Raw genomic sequence first — 23,826 nt, forward strand, 5'->3', positions numbered from 1 at the left:
ACGTAATCATTCATGTAAAATATATAATAAATATTAAAATGCTCAGGAAAAGATTTTTGTATTAAAAACGATTATAAATTAAATTAACGACTCTTATTGGCAAGTATTATTATATACGTTTTCGGATTTTATATTAGTTATTTCGCACATTGGTGTGTATGTGGAAGACTGTGACGAATTGAGCGATGTGCTAGGAACGACAATATCCGCATTATCTAAATCAGCAATATGACATATCGCTTTCCTAATCTCGCTCTTTAATACTCTTTTGTTTACTTCCGAGTGTAGGCTTTGTAATTCTAGTGCTACCCACTCGCCGAAACGCTCATCTTTGTTCCGTGTTATAGGTGAGACGCATAGACGCTTCGATTTTTCCTTGTTAACGACGTCTAATGATTTGAAAGAACGTTTTTGTCCTTTCCCATTTTCCTGTTTTCTTTTCAATGTCTCTTTGTTTTCTATTTTGTTTGATTCTGCTTTCACCTTGCTGCGTCCCTTCTTTTCTAAAGTCCCTTGAATCTACAAAACAATAATAATGATATATATTAATAATATATAACAAAAATGTTATAATACTTATCTCTTAAGACTGAAATTGCTGCATTAGAGAAATGGGCTCTTTATAAATGATATTTCAACTTACCATAACTTCCGAACGTTTAGATCTGCTTGTTACAGTAGGAATTAAAAAATTCAGTGCTGAAAAATAACGCCAGGCGCTGACATATATTTTATCTTCACTGTCTGCATTTTTTTTCTTTAGTTTTAGTTTGTTTATTTCTCGAGATACCTAGAACAAATAGCAGGATAATTAAAGATAGAAAATTATTTAAATAAAACTATTACAACAAAGATGCTCTTATTCCACAAGTTCAAACAATAAACAGTTTAAAATTAAACAATTCTAAAATATCATTGCGATAAACCGGATAAACCATCGACGGTCGATGTAGTAAATGAACAATCAACCGCATTTACAAAATATCTCGTTTACCTGACTCCTGAGCATTTGCAGTTTCTTGTTAATCTCCTCTGGCGCAATATTCATACGTGTCGCGATGTCGCTTATTAATCTCGCCTTTAATTCTTTGTTTTTGTAATCCTCCAGCTTCATGTCCCATAACGGCGCGTTCTCCTTGTAAAGTCTAATAAGTTCGAACGTGTCTTTTTCGGTCCACACGGGCAGCGACATAACAGACGCAAGCGAGAGCACTCTCCAGAGTCTCGCGGTTTCCTCCTCGGACCCTCGTCGATTTCCTTGAAGTTACTTGGAACGGAGATTTGAGAAGAGCCAGATAACTCTCTCGCTCGCGTGTCAAAACACGAATCCTTTACGAATACGCAGAGAAAACTCGTCACACTCTCATTTGCGACATCGAAGAGTCGTCGACACTCGACAGAGTCACTTTCAAGGATTTACGCGGACGAAAACACGCGCAAGCGCATTAATCAGAATTCGACTTAGAGGAAAGATGAACTATACAAGAAGTTCAGCTAAAAACAACAGGCCTAATATTTTTCGCCTCGGATTTTAATAGTGATCAAAATTAAAGCGTCTAAAAATTAAAATTATCAGAATTAAAATAAAATTCAAATCGTCAAAATATCTTAGAAATAATTTAAGATATACTTATTTTCTATAAGTGTGATTAGTAAAACATCTTTAATCCTTTCGTAAAAATTGTAATATAAATCCTTTCGTATAAATTATAATAAGAGAGATACCGTCACGTTTAAAAAAAATGTATTACATCTTATATTTATTAAAGCCTTGAAATACAATATCATATAAAATCTTCTAAGAAAGATATAGAAACGTTAAGAAAGACACGTTATGCACATATAATCTTATTTTCAATTAACTTAACAATTAACTTCGATTGCGTAGAATTAATTATTGTTCTTTTCTTGATCCCTCGTTAATTATCCTTTCACTTTAACAGCTATATAAATTAACGTTCAACGCGCGAGACATTTGCCCCTTTAATTATCTTTGCCTTAACAGATACATAGGTTGATATCCAATGCGCCAAACACATTTGTCGATTTCATTAAAAACTAAATAAAACTCTGTGTAATAATCCATCGTGTTCCTCTTACACTGACTCTATTTAAACTTATTCCTGTACGTCGCCTACACCGTCCGGGTTTATGGCGAATGTCGCTTCACTCTCTGGTAAACACGGCGAATCGTATATCTTACATATCCTAGTTTCTCCCCTGCCTTTACGCAAGTACAATCTCGTTGTACTCGCATGTGCCAAGATGTGACCGCCGATCGGTTTTTTCTGGTCGCCACCGAACATACTAGCGGCGCCATCGACTTGCGCGACCACTTGATTCGTGATAACAACGGCGATCCCGTGTTCGTCCGCCAGTCGCAGCAGCATTCTGAGGAATCTCGCCAGATGATTCTGCCTAGCCGCTAATTCACCCCTGCCGGTGTAGTCGGTTCTATATAAACCGGTCGCGCTGTCGACTATCAGCAAGGCGTATCTCGCCTCCGTCATCATGGCACCAGCTAGAACCAACAACTTGGTCTGGTGATCGGTGTTGAACGCCCTCGCACAGGCGACGTTGTCGAGAATGGACTGTCCGTTGATCTTGTACTTCTCGGCCACCGCAATCAATCTTTCCGGCCTAAAAGTATTCTCTGTATCTATGTAGAGGCATTTTCCCTCCGCACCACCCATGCTGATGGGTAACTGACAGTTCACGGCGAGGGTGTGACACAACTGAGACTTCCCTGACCTAAACTCTCCAAAGATCTCCGTGATAGAGCCAGTTTCTATACCTCCGCCCAACAGCTTGTCCAACTCTTTGGAACCAGTGGTGATGTAGACGATATTCGACCGCGTCTGATGTATCTCCGTGGCGCTCTTGAAGCCCATCATGATCATCTTGGACGCCTCCTGCTGCAATTTCTCCGCCTTGACCTCACTGATGCCCTTGATCGCTACGAGATCCTTCTTGGTCGCGTAGGCCACTGACTCGACGGTGTAGTAACCGGCTTCCTGCAGCTTCTTGATGTCTCCCGCTGTGATGCCATTTTTCTGCGTGCGACAACAGGTAACGATAAGAAATGCAGCGAACATGACGGAACGTGTTTGAACGTGCACGGACATGGGGACTCTGTTTATCATCCTAATGGCATATTCGCACAACGTGACTTACCTCCAGTGCCTTGACCAGCTTCGCTGGAGTATACTCGTCTAGATCCTCCTCCGCGTTGACGCTCACCGTCGATGCGGTCGCTTCCATTTTAACAATGACGATATCGGGCGCCGGAAAACACGCCTGCTCGGCCTGCTTGAGGTTAACGACGTTTACTTTAAACTTGAATGTGCTTTTGCGCCAAAACGTCACGACACTACACGACACGTACTGCGGGTACTGCCGTTGCGGCATGCGCGTTGAACTCGGAACTCGGAGTCGCATTGAATCATTAGGCCCGTATCACACTCATAGACATAGGCTGAGTTTCCACTGAGCGCGTCACGCGTCGACCGAGTTAACCAATCGAAACATCCCATTGGGCGCGTTCAGCAGACTAAACCGCTCAGTAGCATTCGAACATGATTGGCTCTTACTTTTAGAACCAACCAATCAACGTATTGTGTTGATAAGACGAACTCAACAGTTGTGTCTGCTGAACGCGGCCATTTTGATCCCGTCACAAATAAGTGCTGGTTTACGACCTTGCTTTAAAGGGTATTTAAGGCCTTCACACATAAAATGTCGTAAGAGCGTAAAATGTAAGCGTAAGAAAATCGATCAATCCCAATCGAGTATTTTCCCCTACTGGGGTTACGGACAGCACAATACTCGATTGGGATTGGTCGATTTTCTTACGCTTACGTTTTACGTTCTTACGGGATTTTATGTGTGAAGGCCTTAAACTGGCCACACACACTTTTTCGTAACAGTAACAGTAGGATTTCGACCAATCGCGTTGCTCGATTCGAAAACGTACGGCCGTACGTTCCCGAATCGAGTAACACGATTGGTCGAAATCCTACTGTTACTGTTACGAAAAAGTGTGTGTCCGGGCCCTTAGGCCTGGTCTACAATGGATGTTGTAAGTCGTAAGTCGTAAGAATTGGCCAATCACGGTGCATTATTTTTCGACCGCAAGGAGAATAATGAACTGTGATTGGTCAATTCTTACGACTTACGACTTACAACACCCATTGTAGACCGGGCCTTAATGTAATAAAATTGGATGTTTTGTTTTGTTTTTATTGGCTATGTTTTGATTGTTGAGATTGGATTAAAATTTGACCAATCAGAATAAAGTTCACTAAACTTGCGATTAGTTTTCTTTATTCTGATTGATTAATAATTTAATCAATTTATTTTTGGTAATTATACAGTTTAGGGGCCTCACCTCAAATATCGTGCTCAATCGACGCGTTTTTGCACGAAACGAAAGAATCTGGCAGAAAAGTGTCGCTCTGCCCCGCGACGCGAGATATTAAACGTTAAATTTGACAGGAATCAGGTTATGATTCGGAAAAAAAAGAACAATAAAATAATAATAAAAATAAAATGACAAATAATGCGTCTTTTACGTTTTGTTTTTATTTTACATGACAAATACGTCCAACATGGCTACCTTAAGCTCGCTTTTTATGACATGCTTCAAGCCACTTCTGCCCACCCCCCGCTCTAAATTTGAAATCACACTAGTGCGAGCCGATCAAGTCGTTTTTCAGTTCATGGTGCCGATATGCAAATTGATGAGGCAGCGTGATCGTGCGCGCTCTTTGTGCACTCGATCGGCGTCGCCGTCAGCAGGGAATGGCGATGGAGGCTGCATTCCGCGAACGGCGCGATTCACGATCCCTCTCGTCTAGCGCATCCCGGAGCCCGAGCGCCGTCTTCTTCGACCTGGACAACACTCTCGTAGAGACCAGGAGAGCGGACAGTCAGGCTTGCCGCAAGGTACGAGAGGAACCGCGTCTTAACCTTAAGAACCGACCTATCTCCCCTTTCCCCGCCTACCCGTGGATCCGATTTGCGATACACCCTCTTTCCGAACCGTGGCCGAGAGAGATCGGTCGAACATGCCTGCGTATCGTTTCTCGCGATAATCGCACGGTCTCACTCTCCCGCGACGTTTGCCCACTCGCCTCGCAAAAATAGAAGTCGCTCTCCCTTCCCCCCTCCCTGCGTGTAATACGAGCCGACTCCCCGATATAGAGCGCTTTCTTTTGCGGCGTGGTGGCTATTTTCGGCGTCGCGTCTCGCGAGAGAATTTGTGCGCGCCACGAGAATTTTACTCGCGTTTTTAGTCGCGCTTTCTTCGCCGCCCCTTTCCCCGCTATGCCCGTCTCGCCGTCTGGGCGCGAAAAAGTGCAGGAGAGTGCAGCTAAACGTGGACGGATGTTCGAGCGCTGGATTCTGGAACGCGGAGCGAAGTCCGAAGTTCGGAAGTCAGCTGCGACTTGCGAGCCGAGTCTTCCGAGTCGAGATTATTCGAGATCGAGGAAAAAATATCGCGTTCTAACCAACAAATTTTCCCGACGAGAGACTCATCGCGTGACAATTTTGTTGTTGCTGCGCGTGGAGATGACGGGGTACATTCCGATCGATGATATTTTTTAACGCATTGTTCCGACGTTATTAACGGAGCTAGCTTTAAGGTTATTCACGCGCTTCGGGACGCGAAATTCTCGATACGACTCTTCAAAAGAGATACTTTCGACGGCGGAGCAGCTGCGAGCGGCGGAACACGCGCACGTGTTCCGCGTGCGTGTGCATCGGCCGACGGCTATTTTCGGCCACCGGTGAGCGTGTCAAAGGGCAAGGCTAGGCAGCGAGAGGACCGTTCGACCGTTTCGGGAGCTCTGCCAGTTGGCTCTCGACTATGCTACGCGACGGACAGCGCGACGCCTCCTAGAGTCGCACAGTTCCGGAAATTACTTTCCTCTGGCACGTCGACGACATCGAGACTGGAGCAGTAGCGTCAAACGTACATCACCGGTTTTCGACTCCACGTCCTCTTCTTCTTCTTCTTTTTTCTCTTCTTCTTTACTTCTTTCGGAACAGTCGAGCACCATGAGTATCCCGGAGGGCGTCACCAAGTGCGTGGCCATCCTAAAGGCGGTGGACACGGACTCGGAAAAGTTCGCCGCGCTGTTCATGGTCACCAAGCTGGTGAACGCCAGGGATTGCACCTCTGCCGCGAAGAAGATGCTCTTCGAAGCCATCGGAGCCAAGTTCCTCAAGAAGCTGCTGTCCAGCTCTAACGTCCCTGTGGACTGCCCGCCGCAGGTATACAAGTCGGTGGCGTTGTCGGTTCTTTCCGCGTTCTGCAGCGAACCCGAATTGGCCTCTCATCCCGACATGGTGGTACATATCCCGGCGCTCTTGGAGATAGTGTCTCAGATGGACGAGGACGCGCCAGACGACATGCTGATCATCGTCAGCGAGGCTTTTACTTGTCTGCAGTGTATCGCGCAACATCCGCCTGGACAGAGAGCGTTGCTCGAGCAGAAAGCGATTCCAAAGATGTGCGACATTTATGCGGAAAAGACCTTTCAGACGGACGAGGCTTTGAACATTCTGGTCACGTTGGTCGGTACCTTTGGACCGGAAGCTTGGAGTTCGACGGACACCGCTCCTTTTCACGCTATAATCAACAAGATAGCCTTGGACTTCGAGACTGATCATACAGAGAGAAAATTCGAGCTATGCACCATTCTGCAGGCTCTACTGCAATCCTGCAGAAAGGAAGTGATATCCGGGAGCGCGAAGGAAGAATCCTGGCCGTTGAGCATTCACAAGGGCCTGAACGATATTCTGGGGTCGAAAATAGGCAAGAAGCAACGGGATCCAGCTTTGAAACTCGCGTCCGTGATGATAGATCTGTTGGGCGCGGATTGGGCCATGTCCGATAAGGAAAAGCCAAAGATCTTCTTCCTTCTGCTCATTCAGCTGGCGTCGATCGAGGTCAGGATGCAGTTGGAGGACAAGCAGCTTAAGGCCGTGGTCGAGAATGCCGATCTGATCACGGCTTGTTTCATTATTCTCGAGATCTCGATCAGCTACATCGTCACGGATCAGCTGGATTTGGAGCAGAAGGAGAAACAGTCTCTGTACACGGCGATGAAGGGCGCTTTCGCGGCCGTTATCGGCCTGCTCAGCTCCGTATCGAAGATGAAAACGTTGACGAATGTGAAGGAGAAGATGTTCGTGTGTGCTGTTGTCAGGGTGCTCACAGCTTGGATGGCGCAGGAAACGAGCGCGATGCGTCCTCAGCTTTACGCCGTGTTGCCGTACGTATTGACGGTGGCTAACGATACCTTTTACGCGCATCGTAACAGAAAACTGGCCGAGAAATGCAGAACTAAAGCGGACGAAGGAACATCGTCCGGAGAACCGATCGTTCGCGATCCGATGAGCGAGCTCGACATATTACGATTACTCTTGCCCGCTCTGTGCTACTTGGCTGTAGAAGAGGGCGCGAGGAAGATTCTTCTTCAGCATAAGCAGGACGAGGTCCTGTTCGAGTGTCTGTCTTATCACTGGACTATCGTGCACTACAAGAAGCCGCCAGTGCCGAGATCGGAACGTCTGAAGCTCTTGCAAGACGGCAACCGCACGGAAGAGCTGGATTTGCATATTCTGGAGGAGATGAAGGATTCCAGAACCGCGATGGTGTCCATCTGTAACGTCCTGATGAATATCACCGTGCTGGAGGCGAAACTGGTGGAGGAGTCGCCGACGTTCATCTCGCTGCTAAAGTTCATCTACAACAATCTGCCGGAGCTGAAGCAGATCCCGGAGAACCTGGTACTGCACGGTCATCTAGCGGTCCTGGGCCTATTGCTGATGAAGCAACAGGCAAAACGCATCAAGAAGAACGACTTCTCGATATGCCGTTACATTCAGGCCACCATAAGATTTCTGTGGGACGCGTACATCATCGACGAGGGCAACGATCCCACCGAGCTGGTGGTTGCCATGTCTTACAAGGAACACTGGATGGAGCTGATGGAGCTCTGGTTTCTGGGGATGCAGACGATGGCCGGTGTGCTGCAAGTGATACCCTGGCTGTCGCAATTCACAATAGAATCCGGCTGGGCGGAGGAGATCATCGAGACGCTGAAACGAGTGAAAATCGGCGGTCTGGAGCCGAACGTCAAGTCCGCCTTCGAGGATCTGCTGTGCCACTTGGTGAAGGCGGACGATAGCGTCGCGTCGGTGTTGAAAAAATGCGGCGCGTTAACCGTCTGTCGAAATCACCGTATGATGGAGCTTGGAAAGCGTCTCTTCGGGGACTAGAACTGAGCATTGAGAACATTTTTGCATTAGCTTTTGGATTTTTTGTATTGCACGAGCGATGTAAAGAAATTTATGCTGCAGTTGTAGAGATAGCGAAGAATTAATTACCCGAGACGTACCAATTAATCGAACTATTGTATAAAAAGTAAAAATTTCGTAAAGTAGTTTCCTTAGTATTTTGCGACTTGAATTTATCATTTTACGCGTCTCCTTCCAACGATGTTCGAAATGCATATGTGCGCGTAGTCCAGTGTATATTTAGACGGCATCACGTCTGGAAATAGTTTCCTGGCAAGCAAGAAAGCTAAGAAGCGTATCGTTCGAAGAAACTTTTCGTAAATCACGTATACAGAGATGTATTACTTTTCTCACGCAAGACTTTAATATGTACATTACGTTTGTTTGTGAGATATTATCGAGTGTGCTTTTTTTTTTTACTTCGCTACATCGCGGAAGCGGAGATCGTTGTATCGATGTTAATAATCTTAAGATGCTTTAACGAGGAATTTTGTAATGACAGAAATACTTTCCTATTAAATGGAGGAATTTTGTAAGCGTTCGCTTGATTTCGTCACCATCATCCACACTATCACTTTATGTGCCTAACGTTTTTAATGAAGTTTATTTTTTAACAAAGATATTAAAGAAAGATTACTGGATAGAAGAGACGATCAATTTCGTATAATTAACTGCGAATTGTGTACACCAGGTACATACTTTTCCAAAGACAAGGCCATGCTTTAGCATCCAGAAATCTTTCAGCTACAACTTATAGGCTTTGGAAATAACATGTTGTTGTTGTTGGCACAACTCATTTTGTTGTTATTACAGCAACGTCCGTGGGTGCCACTTCGAGTGTCCACTAATCGGCTCGAGTATTTCAATGAATCAATGCATTTTCTAGGTAATCATTAATAATGAATTAAGTGTCCTAAAAAAATTCCTTAACTGACCGCTGTATCCTGAGACCTTCGTTGATTAATGAGCTCCACATTCAATATTTGTCTCTTCACCTACTTTATCTTGTCTGTCAAGAAATCGCTTTGCTAACAATTCTAATCTCTTTTTCTTTAACGAGAAGAAACGTTTTATACTCTGCGATATATGAACAAGATGGTCATCTACGAATTGTGCGCATTTTTTATTGAGTGTGGAAATTGCTTTCATCCTCATCTTTTCCTTCATTTTCAGTTCTTCACTCGTCATTCTTTATCACCAAACTTGATTGTAATGAAAAAGAACTAACGACTCTCATTTGTATGCGTTTACCTACAGTTGACTGAGGAATTGACACGAGAGTACGGCATTCCGGAAGATGCGTCCGCCAAGATAACGGCTACGTATCTGAAGCAATTTAGAAAGTGTCCGGACAACGCGACCCTCACATTGGACGCTTGGCGTACTATCCTCTGGAGCAAAGCGCTAGGCCATAAGTACTCGCAGCTAGCAAAAAAAATTTACGAAAGATGGCTGTATTTAAGATATCACTACATGACGCTGGCGCCGAGCACGGTTTCCATGCTGCGTCAATTCAAAAAGAAGTATCTGCTGGGTTTAATCACCAACGGCCCATCAAACGCTCAGTGGGAGAAGATATACAAACTGTCGCTGGAGCAGTACTTCGACGTTATCCTGGTATCCGGTGATCTGCCGTGCGAGAAACCAGACGCGGAGATATTCCAAAAGGCTTGCCATTTTCTTAACGTGCGACCCGAGGAGTGCATCATGGTCGGTGACAAGTTGGAGACCGATATTTTAGGTAGAGTTTCTTCTAACAATTTTTATAATTTTCAAAAATCTGCGCCTGGAAATATTTGCTTCAAAAGATATTAGATTACATGAAATAAATTGTAAAATTATCGTATGTAGGTGGAATCGAGGCTGGACTGTACGGGACGGTGTGGATACCTACTACGGATAAACCTCGTCTCTCGCAAGACGATCCCAAGCCGGATTTTATAATAAGACACGTAACGGAACTTCTCCGCATATTGGAGAGAGGTCCAAACGCGCCGGAACTCGAAGACTGCTCTTCAAATGGGTCCGATGGTAGCTAATGAGGAGATGCATGTTATATTAATTTTTTTTTGTAATGAAAAGCGACTCGATGCTTATATAAGCATTTGATGTCTTACTAAGCAAGATCTATTAGGTTTTTGTTGTGTTAGCGTTGTTTTTTTCTATCATATACATTTTACGTACGATAGCACTCGAGTGTAGACGTAGATCGTTTTAATATATTGATTTACATTAGAAACATAATTTTGTTGTTGTATAACTTTCAGTCTACGGTTTTTGAGTTTTTGCGACATTTTCATGGAGATGCTACAGTCTATTAGAGTCTATCTGTATTGATTATATCGATATAACATCCTATATTTCGTATAATAATTAAATACGAAAAAAACAGCTTAAAACAAATACAATTATTTTGATAATGTTATATAACATTTTATAAAACTTGTTTTAAATGACGAAAGAACCACCGCACGTTATATTCGTAGTTTATTTAACGACTTACCGAATTAATATCGCAAATAGATGCCAAGTGAGATATTTGTCAGTTACCCTTTCGAAGTTACCTTCTCGAAGTTAAAATAACTGTAGTGTACCGAGTAAGAGAGACGGAGATCATGTACAAAACAAAATGCACAAACAGAGCCAGTAGCTGTAGATAAATGAACAAAATGAGACATAGCAACCGTATCCAACTACTTTATCGTCCGTATAACTTTTTTAAAAAAATCGCGTTGTAATATATGTATTTTTAAGATATCTGTATAATATATTACATAAATCTCCTGTTGTACAAACACGTAACATTTGTGTATTTGTACATAGATATGCACGGGACGTTGTACATGTGCGGCTACAAATGTACATGGTATCTATTTTTTCATGTGTATATTTTATCTCTGTTGAGAATTCAGCTTGTTGGATGTTCTACTGAACCACAAACAGACATATTGTAAAACTCGATATAAGACAACAGATGTATATGAATAAAGAAAAGATATATATGAGATAAAATCAACGCTTATTTCGCTTCTCTACTACAATAATTAACATTGACATATCATTAGGTAATAAATGAATCATTTTTCTGCGTGAACTAAAAAATATTGTAATATGTTCAATGTTTATTTCGTTGCTAACACACATGGGTGACACAAATATGTATAAAGACAATATTACGACGAGCAATGTATTGAAAGCAAACGTTTCTTAACGAAAAACAAGAAGTATATTCATTAACTTAGTTTATGATTCTGCTTTGTCATATTCGGATGTGATTTCAGATTCTGTTTTCTCTTTCGTTTCTCCTGTTTCGTCTTGCGTGGATACGAGATTCGATGTTGTAGAAATCGTTTCCTGTTTCTCAGAAGATTCAACTGAATTATTCGCGACTGAATTATCCGCGACAGAATTATCACGAGCGCTTCCGGCAGTTTCAATTTCGGCAGAAATCTCTTTGTCGTTTTCTTCTAGTTCTAAATTGTCCACTTTCAAGTCCGGAGAGTATAAAGTTTCCGTGTCTATTTGTGCCTAAATAAAGTAAAGATTGTTATTTTCGGCACAGCGAAGAATGTTGAATTATCTTACCGGGGCTTCGGTGAAGTCGACGTCTCTACTCCTGTCTCGCAGATTTTTACAAATATGTTGAACTTGTTTGGGATCTACACCTGCTTCCACCAACGACATCAGCACGTCTCTTTCGGTAACAAGTAACTCGGGGTTTGCATCGATCAGCAACACTGATTTCCCGTTGATTCTCGGAGATTTGTCAGCCTTCATCATTTTCTGATAAGACTCCAGTTTCTCCATCACTTTATTCTCGTCCAGAATCTTCGGCGGTGTAGGCGGCCTGATCTCAGATACGCTTAATAATTTTTGTGCGTGGATCAGATCTTCCAGTTCTTCATCCGTGTCCGAATCGTCCGCTATATTCAAGGAGATCTTTAACTGATAGACCTCGTATAGCATTTTATTCTGAAATAAAAGGAAAGCAAAAATCTTTCTCGTAAGAAACAAAATGTATTGCGAAAAATGTCGAGAGATACTAAGAATAATATTTGAGAAATTGTAAAATGTTAAAACATTGCTTTCTTTACGTTTATGATAATCTTATTATTTATACCATGTTCAATATTCCTCTATGTTGACTGACGTGCTTCTTAAACACATCCCGCAGTTCTTTATCGGTATAAAGACCTCTCTGCATTATTTCTTTGGTGATGTCGTAAACGAATTTAACATATTTCTTCTCCTCCTCTTTTTGAGACGTGAGCTTGGAGATGAGCTCTTCGGTTGATTTCTCATTGTAATCGAAATCATAACATTGCGAGGCGCTCGAACACACCGAGCGATAATCGATCGTTTTCTGTCTTGGAGATTGAGATCTTGATTTAAATAACGTTGACTCTAATCTAGTAGCTCCGCAAGGGACTAAGAACTCTTTTTCATATCTACATTTTCTGTAGAAATAAAGAGAAGAAATTATAGAAAATCCGCCTTTTTAATTTACACTAGTAATTTTTGGAGGAGTAGAGACGTAAAGTAATTAATAGCTCGAAATTTTAATGTTTAATGGAAGCTCACCTCTGTCGTGAAAAACATGTTGACGGACCGACTACATAAGGGATATCTCGCGTAGATCTTGGCTCTTTTTTGCAAATGAAATTTGATATTGAAATTTTTTTACGTTTCGGCGAACATGCTGAAGTTGGTGACATCATTCTTTGATTCTTCGATGTCGATCGTTGCCGTCGATCCATCTGATCGGTTCCTTCGTAAGACGTTTGACTACTACAAAGCCTCAGTTGATGATCTAAATTATAATTGCAACAGTCCAAATGCCTCGCATTTAAATCTGTTCTTAATACATCCTGCATAAAAATTTAAAATAGACTTAATTTAACATAAACTTAAAAACTATAGTTTATTAGAGTTTCAAAAAGAAAGATTCAAATTCTTAATCTCTAAAATCATGAATTAGCCAAGCAATTGTAGAAATCATTATTTATCCTTGTGTGTGTTAAATTTATTCCAATTTATAATCTCAAATATACTAGCTATACCGAGCTTTACCATGGGATGATGTTGAGTATCATAGGCCAATTTGTCGATCACATCATCCGTCGCTTCCAGATATAAACAGACTCCGCTATCGTCAGCTCTTTGCTCTTTGCACCGCTGATTTCTTCTTAAGTAATTTTTATTTCTTGTATCAACTACGTTTCTTGCCAATAAAATCCGTCGTAAATGCGAGCTCATCGAATTATACGCCGCCAATTGCTCAAAATAGTTCTGTCCCGTTTGATTATAAGCTACGATTTTTATAAAGTTTTTAATATTACAATTGCGAATCAGAATATTCTTGTTGACGTATCAAACACTCACCGCTGCTTTTCAGATTAACCCCCCTTCTTCTCATGCATCTTGTCATTTCTGACGGAAAATTCGAATGTCCGATTCTCGATAACTATCCGTAGCAAAAAATAATTATTGGGCGAAAGCGAAAGTTCTTTTAAAGAATTTTGGGCAATGTAGAGTGATTTGGTGACATAAAAAATTTGCCATCCTCCCTTTAGACGGAAGCTATGCCATGTCTGCTACTTATTCACCAAGTTTTATTGACGGTCTGTCACTAAGCAACGGGCACGTGCTAAACTCCCGCCATTTGTCTACTCTCGTTAAGAACATGGGACTACACACACATAGCTGTACATATGTACATACAAGTAATAGAATTCAATAAGATATAACATTGTATTTAAACGTAAAATGAAGAACAAATGATTACATTTGGCATGAAATGTTCAAATGTGCAGTGACTAATGCAATGAATGATACAAATTTTATAAAACAATATATGTCTTTATATATTAAATATTGATAAATGCTAAAATTGTTATCAAAATATTAACTGCACTTTGGTAAATATTAGAACACTTAAATACATGTAAACGTGTTACTCTGCGACGATCCATATAAAAATATAGTTTCTTTTCGTATCTCGTTAGATCACCATTAAAACGTTAAAAATCTGTATATTCAGACTTAGGCAAAGTATTGTAACTGTTCGGAAAGTTTCTATTTTCAACAGACAGCAGTTGAACACGCCGGCGCCGTAGATAATCTTCAGTCCGATCTCGTTGGAGCTCTCGTGTGTACAGTATTACTAGTCTTGTAGAGATATACTTGTGCTAAAATGGCAATGTCAATCGTGACTTGAACAGCACCGCACACCTGAAACTGCACGGGAGTGTCTCTCAAAACAAAGTAGCACGTTTTGAAGATATCTCCCACGGTCCACATCGCCACCATGGCTATGCTAAAATCAAAGTAGATTATTTTAATTCTCCTGCATCGCTCGCGTAATTTTCTTTTCTTCCGTATCTAAATCTCACCTCATTCCTACGGTCGACTTGTTCGCCGAATTGCGGAGAAATTGAGGAACACCCAGCATAGCTTCTATCAATACCGCTAAGAATCCAACAATTTCAATAAATACCGGTACATCCAGAAATAAATATGTTATTACACCACCCACACCGGCGAACAGAATCATGAAGCCCAAATAGGACTTGAAGTCCGTCCACTTCCAAAAGAATCTAGCGTCCAAATCTGCGAAGTAGAAAAATTCTGCCATCTATAAATGCAGGTGTGTATCGAAATTTTGTATAACATCCGCAATAATAAGATTATATTCACCTGTAAGTACGCGCTCTTTGGATTTGATTATCTGCGTTCTGTTTTGTACATTAATACAAAGCTTAATCATAACGAACATTGCTAGAATCATCAGTATGCTTTGTAATAAAAGCGGAAGCTCGTAGTGTTTGCCAAACCTGCAACAAGAACGAAGCGCAATGTCAGTACTCAGAGACCCATTCAATTTATTTTTCAATTTATTCTTGTCACGGAAATGTTGAATGTAGAAGGAAAAGAACAAATGAAACGATGCGTACAGTAGAGGAAGGAAAAAGTACAGTATTATAATAGAAATGGCTAGGGTATAGAAGCTTTGGAAGACATGAAGGAATGAATTTAAGGAAAGAGCTAATCAGTAAAGACTGGGAGGTACAAAGACAAATGGAGATAATTGAAGCTAGGTATAATAAAAAATTTAAAGAATTATATATGAAATTATATAGATGGGCTGAGATATTTAAAAATCTAGATAAGTTGAGTAAGGGAGATAATGTAAGAGGATGATAAGGATGAAGTGTGATAACATGAAAGAGGGAAACAAATATTGATTAGAGAAGGATGAAACAGTATATGCGTTTTGCAGGCAAGGAAGGGATTGTATTAGTCATTATGTAAAGAAATGTTATAAGATTAACGATTATGGTTTATAGAGACAGGTAGAAATAAGAGAGAAATTAGAAAGAATATGGAATGATAAACGAATAGTATAAATAAAACATGTAGAAGAAATTATGGAGAGAAAAATGTATTAGTCATTAATAAAGGAATGTTATAAGATTAACGATTAGTCGATACAGTTACTTAGATAGAAATAAGAAGGAAATATTAGAAAGAATATAGTGATGAACTAGATAGTGTAAAAATAAAACATGTTGCGAGATAAAGAAGGTATTAGAGTAAGAAAGAATAGACAATTGGTTACACGGATGAGTGTGTTAAGGAAAAATTGTGAACCAAGTCCATGTAAGTGCTGGTCTACAACCTTGCTTTAAAGGATATTTAGGCTCTAAGCCGTAAGAAATTGAACAATCAAAATGGAATGTGAGTAGAATACTCGATTGTGATTGATCAATTTCTTACAGCTTAGAGCTTAAATACCCTTTAAAGCAAGGTTGTAGACCAGCACTAAGCTGAAGTTAAGAAATTACACATAAATTTATTCTTGTCACGTAACAACCAGCATATATTAAGACGTGCAAGATGTAAGTAACAGAATGCTAGAGTGTTATCAGAAGCATTGTTAGAATATTATGTACACTAATATAACAAAATGTGTGATGCAAAATGTATTGGAAGGAAGTAAGGACACGTTTTTGACGTTTGACAAGTCATGCCTGTCGCAGATACGAACCAAAATAATATGCGGAGCGTGTTGGCGATCAGGAGGGTGAGGCAAACGTAGAGGGAAAATCCCTCGGCGTCCTCCTTCCTCTTGATCTCCTTGTACTGCGGCACGTAGGGCACGACCGCGCCGAAGATCATCGCGCCGGACGCGATCCAGCCGGCCAGGTTCTTCAGATTCAGCTCGTACGTGTCGTCCATCGTCGTGGGCGACCGCCTCTAGCATATCGCACGCGCGCGCCCCGTCGTCGATCTACTGCATCGGGAACAGGCGATAATTGTACGTGCGAACAATTAACGCGATCATCCGTACGTACGTGCGAATTACGATTTACGTTTCTTTTTTAGGTTATAAACCGGCCATTCATCGCCACCGCCGCCGTGTCGCGTCGCCGATATACGCCACATAAGCACGTATCGCATGTTCGACCCGCCGACCGACCGACGTTGGCGGGCTGAATTTTATCGTGATATAACGTCGGGATAGATAAATGTCACTGCATCATCCTGAAATTCCGTCCGGCGACGTTTACGCTCGATCGGGGATAAAGAGGTATTTTTATTTGTTTCTATTTTCAGTGCATTTCCCGACCGAGACGCGAGACATTTCGCGAGCGGCCGATAGCGGTCACCACAGTAGCTCGAAATCCGTAAAAAAAAATTGTCTTGAATAAAAAAAAATTATCATAAATTGCGTAGTAAATTACAAGATTACACGTATATGGATTGTTTACGTATTATTCACGTCATATTTACACGAACTTTTTTTATGTGTAGACAATGTAAACAATATAAATTATAATAAACTGAATTAAATTACCGATTGATTAGTGTAATTGATTTCTTTGAACTGTATTTTTGCAACCATCAATTCCGACAAATCGATAAATTGTTATAAAAAATTGCAGGTTGTAAAAAATTACAATCAAAAACGTACAATCGGTAATGACGGTAATAGAGTTTTCAATTATCTTTGGAGCCATCACGATTTTCTCGAGATGATAAAAACGCAAATTATTTTATCGCTGAATACCCTCGAGCTATATATAAATATAGAATGTCTATTTTTACAGAAACACAAAAACAAACCAATCGGCCGAGATGATTGATGATTGACGAGACCGCGATGTGAAAAGCGAGATACGCAAAAGGTACGATCGCGGCTTAAATTACAGTAGTCGAAGATAAACAGGATACATATGGGTGTATAATGATAATAATTCGTGGTTGCGAATTGCTCGGTAAGCTGATAACGACATATGTATACGTATGTACATACGTGTTTTCCCGTTTTATCGCTTAATTGGCTCGGCGTCGAGCGAATGTAATGAACGTCGCACGACCGACCAATCTCAATTCATCAACAGGTCGACCCGAGGGATCCGGAGCGTTGGTCGCGGTTAAACGGATTAATTCATTTGCGCCACCCGCCGCGACGGAACGAGGCCCGCCAGCAATCGAGGATGCTCATTAAATTAACCCGGGAACTGGGAAAACGCGCCGTTGCATCGCGTTAATTGCGGCCGCGAGGCGACAATACGCTACTCTCTTTCGCAGATAGAATTGTGACAATATTGTTCCCAAACGGTATTGCTCGAACACAAATTAACACTGGAGCAATTGACGTTGAAGGTAAACAGTTACGCTCTCGAGTGAATATAAATAAATATTTGTGTCAATTATATGCGATGTACGATTATGACGGATGCAGATGCAGTGGTTGGCATTGATAATATGCCTCTACGCCGGAGTAGCCAGTGCGCGTACGGAGGAGGACCAGCAGACGTCGAACGCAGGCGGTGTCTCGAACTCTCTTCCGGAACAGTGTTTTTACAGACACCCGGTAGACTGTCCCTCGGACTCGAGCAGATGTCCCTGCAAGAGGATCACGCTGGCGAATGTGCCGGAGGGCAATGCCGCGCTCTGCTGCAATACAGACCAACAGACTCTGGAGGATGGTCTCTCTTGCATAGGTGAGAGAGTAGTGACGCAAGAACTTTTTTTTTTATAATCTATTGGACAGAGTATATTTATTACGCTCAAGTATATTTTTGCTACTATCTCAGGATTTCAACATTCAAATATAAGTTACGTGCACATACGTAACGCAACTTTGGATGTATTTAACGTAAGTGAAGTTCGTTGGAGGATGCTGAAATCTCTGGCCATAACAGATGGCAAGATTAATCGACTGCGGGGTCAGTTTCGCATGATGACGCCCATACAGTGTCTGAATCTCTCGAATAATGAGCTGCGCGAGGTAGAGAATAATTCGCTGACACGTTTGGTGCAGCTCACCACGTTGGATCTGTCTTATAATAAACTCACTTACCTTCCAGCTTTGAATACGATGAACGGCCGAGAATTCTGGTTAGACATCTCAGGTAAAAAAAAAACCAAGCTGCCGTTCGATTATGTTATCTTAAACATCAATGAACATATCGCTTATTAACGTATCACCTTTTTTTCTGCAGGAACAAATATACTTTCGTGCCACGATGTGTATCAGTATATCAATAAAACGGGCGAAAAGCAAATCACATTTAATCGCGAGAACGAGACAGTGTGCTCCTCCTTGGCAACGTGGCACTGGTTCAACACGACTGAACAAGTGCCTCTTTCGCAGGTTCTTTACCTCAGCTTGGTACGTTTTAACCTTTTATATCCTGCAAAACTTTATATATAAAATATAATCAAAATTAATCTTGACTTTTAGTTGCAAACGGAATGTCCAAAAGGTGACACCTGGCAATGCCAATGTGATATCAAGAGACTAGACATTATCGAGGGCAAGCCGCCTACACACGCTGTAAATGTAGATTGTAGCGCAATGCAGTTGACGGAATTACCCGAGAAATTGCCGCAAAACACTATAGCCCTTAATGTTTCCTATAATAATGTACGTGCGAGATGTTAGTAAGGTTCTATATCTGTTACATATGAACTATGCTTTTTTTATAATGCAGTGCTTCCCCTGAATTTTTCTTTTAGATCACAGTTCTAGATGATCTTAGTACTAACCCATGTTACGAAGGTCTACGAGAGTTTTATGCGGATTATAATAATATCTGCTCGATAAACAAGTTGGAAGGTTCTAAGTTTCTGGATAATTATGCGATCCTTAGTTTACGATACAACAAAATTAAATCAGTAAGTAAAGAAATATAGTTAATTCATTGACGATGTATTCACACATCCTAAATATAATAATATGTTTAGCTGCCAACATATATATTAAGTCCAAGCGCACACAATAAGAATTTCATGAGTTCGAGAAACCTGGTCAGACTAGGAGGCAACAAGTTGCATTGCGATTGTAATACTGCTAAGCATCTAAAGGTACAGTATGACGTTTATAAAAAATAGATAAGTATGAAATACTGATAAAGCAGCGTTCTCCGCTTTCTTTTCACTATAGGCATGGTTACAAACGCGAATACTGGACTCTGACGAAGTAATGTGCGAAAATGTAAAGGAGAAAGTTATAGATCTGGAGCCATCGAAGATGTGCGTGTATCCGGGAGACTGGACTGACTATATATACTATATTATTGCTACCGAGGTGATACTTCTGATAGGTCTGATAGCCAAAGTGTCTTATGATTATTGGGTGTTCAAAACGGCAGGATATCTTCCGTGGCCGGCGAATAAAATGCCAAAATTGCCTTGCGATTGGCTGTTCGAAACGTAGATCGCGTGAACACGCGCGTAATGAGAATTCCTAACAATGTGCAATGAAACAAGAATTCCTAACGGTGCGCAATAAAAATATGATAATGTTAGGATATACTAAACGTGCCTTTGTAATGTGCCTGTATATTCTATCAACTATCCCAACGACGAATATAATGGACGATAATATTTTTATCTAGCTCTTCCATTTAAGAACAGGATTTTAAAATAATCTCCGTATTATATGTCCATGACAAGTGTTTAGAATATATGATTGTCAAAGAATGTATCATATGTAATTTTATAAATAGTTACAGATTTATACATAATTTTATATGTAAGTATTACAAATAAATTGTTTACAAATCAGTTCTACGTTAATTTTAAAATCTTTTATACGCAAATATCTTCCTAATACAAAATCTTTTTTATAAAAACAGCCTGTTACACTTATTTCACATTGTGAAAACACGAGTATCGTACTTACACTATTACACTTCCAACTCCGGCTTCTTCCCGACGCCTGACTTTCGCTTATGTCGTTTATATGTAGGCACGGTTAATATCTTTTCGCGCGTAGGTGCCGTACGCTCGAGCTTACGTCGTTCCTTCTTACTGTGTTTCTTCATAGCTAGCATGTAATCCGGTACGTCGCATCCGGACGCTCGCATAACCGCCGCAATACTAAGAACAAAAAATACATTTTATATTATTTATTGCAACATGCATATATACATGCAGGCGCAGAGACAATACCTTCGTAAATTCACTGTGTCCTGTTGAGTGAAAAACGTTATTGCCTGTCCCTTATGTCCGGCACGACCGGTACGACCTATTTCAGAAAATGTTCAAGTAAGAAAACTGACTGCTATAACAGATCAGCGCAGTCCTGTTGCTCGGAATATTTCTCTTGATATGATAAAAATGCTGTGATGGGTATAGCGAGATAATATTTTATTTAACAGATGGTAATGTCTATTCTTTATCAAGAGACACGGTGTCTCGGGCCAAGTACACGCGCAGCACGAGACCGCCGTGACTCTTTTATATTCTACACGAGAGGTGACGTGAACATGAACCCTCTTTATTGTTAGCAACAGTACACACAATACCGAAAGAAGAAAAGCTGAGCATACTATTAACAGAAAGGAAAAGTGAAAAAGGGCCAGAAGCGCGCAATGCTCCATGTTATCAAAGAAACAGAACAGGGCACGTATTGTAGAATTTTTCGGAATGGATTCCGATCGGAATTGTTTAGTTACTTCCTAGATTTCTATTGTGTTTTTTAAGGAAAACGGAATAATTTCGATCGGAATCCATTACGGAAAAGTTCCATAATACGTGCCTTGTTCTATTTTAAGAGTTTACTGATAAGATCAATACAAACCTATTCTGTGGATGTATGAGATGGCAGACGGAGGGAAATCATAATTTATAACGAGATTTACGCCTTTGAAGTCTATACCTCTGCCCATCAATTCTGTACAGATCAAAACCCAGATCTTTCCCTCTCTAAAGCAACGCACGGTGTTGTCTCGCTAAAGAAATACAATGATTAATGTACAATTAGACGGGTTGCACGAGAGAATCTCTTTTTTCCCCATACCTGTGTCATTGTTCTATCAGCGTGAATGACGTCCACGTTAATCCCGTCGTAAATAAGCTCGTTGAAAAGTTCTTGAGCCCTCTCTTTGCTTTGCACAAATACCAAGACCGGTGGTGATATACCCTTGATCGATAATCAGAAAAACGTATACAGCCACAATATTTAAAAAGAGTAATAAAATATTGCAACTAAATTAAAAATTATCCTACCTTTTGAATAATGTTTCTAAATTCCACCAATTTACCTCTTTCGCTACCAACAAAGAGGATCTTTTGATCTACCAAATCTGCAGCTGCATTTCTGTAATAAAATGGAGACACAATTATTAATAGTTTCCATATTTTTCGTAAAATTGATCAGGACACATATACACATACCTCTGACCAACTGTTACTGTTATAAGACCCTTCATGTTACGACGACACCACTTCGACACCGCTGGTGTGTTTGTCGCACTGAACATACCGCGACGTAAATTTGCATTAACGCACGCTCTCGTAATCTCATCTAATTGCTCCCTAAAGCCGCGTATTCCTTCCTCGAAAAGTTTATCTGCTTCGTCTACAATCAACCATTCAACGCTGTAAAAACAGAATAAAAATATTATTCCGCCTAAATCTGATTATAATCAATAAAGTATGATTGTGAAAAACTTACTTGTTCAATGAAATGGCTGGAGGATCTTGATTTAGAAGGAAGACCAATCGCTTTGGTGTAGTGATTAAAATATCTGGAACACAAGTGAGAGTTTTAGAAACATCACTTCTATTAAAATCTTCGTACTATAGCTGTTACACTCACCAAACTTTTGCGAGCTTGTGGGCCCATATTTGGTAAGAGCTTGATTCACTTTACTAATTATATGAATTCTAAAGTCACAGCCGTCACTCAGTCTCAGGCATTCCCTATACGTCTGTTTGGCCAATTCCCTCGTAGGGCTTAGAATAACGGCGCGAAAACCTTTCTTTTGTGGTCCCCGTAAGCTGTGAATGATTGGTAACAGAAATGCCGCGGTTTTCCCTGATCCCGTCGGAGCACAAGCCAGAATCTGTCTGCCCTGTCATCAGTAAGGAAAAAAAAAACAATAAAATATTTGCTGGACATATTTTAATTACAGCTTATTTTAATTAATCTAACTGTACAAATTTACTTACTTCTAACATGATCGGCATTGCTTGCATCTGTATTGGCGTCGGATACATATATCCACTGTTTTTCATGTTGTTCAACAAATTTTCTGGCACTTGATAGTTTGTTTTTAATTCATTAAATTCTAACATTAACTTAGGTACATGACTGCCTGTGACTGAAATACGATTCACGTTCCTCAGATGATTTATCTAAAAAATAAAAGATATTTTAGGTATATTATAAAAAGAGGACTCTCTCTTTTTATTCGCACTTGCTTCATTGCGTAAATCTCCAACCTTCTCTTGTTCCAGCTTTAACATCTTGTCGGCAGTTGCGATTTTTTTACGTTTCCTAGCTGGAACACTTTCGTTTTTCGGTACTGACAGCCCGCTCAGCAACGTTATTTCGTCAACATCTTCGTCTTCATCTTTATATTTTCTTTTTGCATTGCCCACTGTATCAGGCTCTAATACTTCCTCCTTTATTTTCTCCACCGTACTGTTTATGTCATGTTTACTTGGTCTCACTAGCTATATAAAAAAATAGTAACGTGATAATTAACTAGTACCTTAGAAACCATCCTCCAAGAGAACGAGCAATTAGTTACCTGAAATCTTTCTGCATCTGGTCGAAAGCGTCTCGTATCAAATTTGACACCGGCTGCGAGTTTCTTGAAAAGATCGTGAGCATCCATTGCGTTAATATGTAGAAGTAATTTGTAGAATCAAGCTGCATGGACTCCACGTGCAAATCTCCTACAAGGTATTTAAACGAACAGCGGTGCGATGGAGATTTGAGGTTAGAAAAAAGTAAATAGCATCTACACAAGCTTAGTGAGAAGCTAATAACGATAAAGCGATCGATAAGGTAGAAAGACGAGTCGATAATAAAAAAAAGAAGCATGGCGGAAAAGTTTATATTTGAAGATTCTTTTTATTCTATTTTGAGTGTCAAAGAGCATGAGCATGTTATTAATTCTATAATTTTTGAGATTATTTTTCTCGAGACTGAAACCTCGTGCAAGACATATCTGACTTATTATTATTTATTTTTTTGTAAAAAATGCATCTCTT

At 40.6% G+C, this 23,826-nt stretch overlaps 8 protein-coding genes across 11 annotated transcripts; 3 read left to right on the forward strand and 5 right to left on the reverse strand.

The window, feature by feature from the left end:
* Positions 1-35: 35 nt before the first annotated feature.
* Positions 36-1,606, reverse strand: LOC139822137 (uncharacterized). The gene is made up of 3 exons (XM_071793729.1): positions 995-1,606; positions 644-790; positions 36-519 (listed from the first exon to the last, which is right to left on the reverse strand). Exons 1-3 carry the CDS (start codon positions 1,190-1,192, stop codon positions 94-96), a joined length of 771 nt encoding a protein of 256 aa, XP_071649830.1. The 5' UTR covers positions 1,193-1,606; the 3' UTR covers positions 36-93.
* A 121-nt stretch (positions 1,607-1,727) lies between these two features.
* LOC139822136 (DNA repair protein RAD51 homolog A) lies at positions 1,728-3,423 on the reverse strand. The gene is made up of 2 exons (XM_071793727.1): positions 3,175-3,423; positions 1,728-3,053 (listed from the first exon to the last, which is right to left on the reverse strand). The coding sequence occupies exons 1-2, from the start codon at positions 3,406-3,408 to the stop codon at positions 2,118-2,120; spliced, it is 1,170 nt and encodes a 389-aa protein (XP_071649828.1). The 5' UTR covers positions 3,409-3,423; the 3' UTR covers positions 1,728-2,117.
* Positions 3,424-4,739: 1,316 nt separating this feature from the next.
* Positions 4,740-11,319, forward strand: LOC139822147 (N-acylneuraminate-9-phosphatase). The gene is made up of 3 exons (XM_071793746.1): positions 4,740-4,944; positions 9,565-10,048; positions 10,159-11,319. Exons 1-3 carry the CDS (start codon positions 4,801-4,803, stop codon positions 10,344-10,346), a joined length of 816 nt encoding a protein of 271 aa, XP_071649847.1. The 5' UTR covers positions 4,740-4,800; the 3' UTR covers positions 10,347-11,319.
* On the forward strand, positions 4,972-8,843 carry Neurochondrin (neurochondrin). Its single transcript, XM_071793730.1, has one exon. It carries the CDS (start codon positions 6,061-6,063, stop codon positions 8,287-8,289), a length of 2,229 nt encoding a protein of 742 aa, XP_071649831.1. The 5' UTR covers positions 4,972-6,060; the 3' UTR covers positions 8,290-8,843.
* Positions 11,320-11,480: 161 nt separating the features above from the next.
* Positions 11,481-13,915, reverse strand: LOC139822142 (uncharacterized). The gene is made up of 6 exons (XM_071793734.1): positions 13,690-13,915; positions 13,378-13,616; positions 12,889-13,175; positions 12,428-12,764; positions 11,893-12,279; positions 11,481-11,835 (listed from the first exon to the last, which is right to left on the reverse strand). Exons 1-6 carry the CDS (start codon positions 13,733-13,735, stop codon positions 11,551-11,553), a joined length of 1,581 nt encoding a protein of 526 aa, XP_071649835.1. The 5' UTR covers positions 13,736-13,915; the 3' UTR covers positions 11,481-11,550.
* Positions 13,916-14,044: 129 nt separating this feature from the next.
* Positions 14,045-16,959, reverse strand: LOC139822148 (solute carrier family 66 member 2). Of its 2 annotated transcripts, none has more exons than XM_071793747.1 (4): positions 16,355-16,959; positions 15,004-15,140; positions 14,700-14,934; positions 14,045-14,623 (listed from the first exon to the last, which is right to left on the reverse strand). In XM_071793747.1, the coding sequence occupies exons 1-4, from the start codon at positions 16,543-16,545 to the stop codon at positions 14,431-14,433; spliced, it is 756 nt and encodes a 251-aa protein (XP_071649848.1). In that variant the 5' UTR covers positions 16,546-16,959; the 3' UTR covers positions 14,045-14,430. The 2 variants fall into 2 exon arrangements, with proteins under 2 accessions (XP_071649848.1, XP_071649849.1); XM_071793748.1 differs by having other exon boundaries at positions 14,700-14,916; positions 16,355-16,958.
* Positions 16,960-17,396: 437 nt separating this feature from the next.
* Positions 17,397-20,453, forward strand: Hfw (leucine-rich repeat domain-containing protein hfw). 3 transcript variants are annotated; one of them, XM_071793737.1, is made up of 9 exons: positions 17,397-17,585; positions 17,712-17,976; positions 18,056-18,317; positions 18,411-18,728; positions 18,819-18,988; positions 19,061-19,243; positions 19,336-19,494; positions 19,564-19,683; positions 19,763-20,453. In XM_071793737.1, exons 3-9 carry the CDS (start codon positions 18,056-18,058, stop codon positions 20,033-20,035), a joined length of 1,485 nt encoding a protein of 494 aa, XP_071649838.1. In that variant the 5' UTR covers positions 17,397-17,585; positions 17,712-17,976; the 3' UTR covers positions 20,036-20,453. The 3 variants fall into 3 exon arrangements, with proteins under 3 accessions (XP_071649838.1, XP_071649839.1, XP_071649837.1); XM_071793738.1 differs by having other exon boundaries at positions 17,406-17,495; XM_071793736.1 differs by lacking the exons at positions 17,397-17,585; positions 17,712-17,976 and having other exon boundaries at positions 18,050-18,317.
* Positions 20,304-23,598, reverse strand: Ais (DExD-box helicase 52). Its single transcript, XM_071793733.1, has 11 exons — positions 23,361-23,598; positions 23,050-23,283; positions 22,777-22,962; positions 22,424-22,679; positions 22,280-22,352; positions 22,000-22,203; positions 21,832-21,922; positions 21,623-21,745; positions 21,404-21,554; positions 20,773-20,848; positions 20,304-20,700 (listed from the first exon to the last, which is right to left on the reverse strand). Exons 1-11 carry the CDS (start codon positions 23,445-23,447, stop codon positions 20,508-20,510), a joined length of 1,674 nt encoding a protein of 557 aa, XP_071649834.1. The 5' UTR covers positions 23,448-23,598; the 3' UTR covers positions 20,304-20,507.
* Between the last annotated feature and the right edge of the window lie 228 nt (positions 23,599-23,826).

Source organism: Temnothorax longispinosus, chromosome 11 (assembly GCF_030848805.1).
Source record: "Temnothorax longispinosus isolate EJ_2023e chromosome 11, Tlon_JGU_v1, whole genome shotgun sequence".
Taxonomy (NCBI): Eukaryota; Metazoa; Arthropoda; class Insecta; order Hymenoptera; family Formicidae; genus Temnothorax; species Temnothorax longispinosus.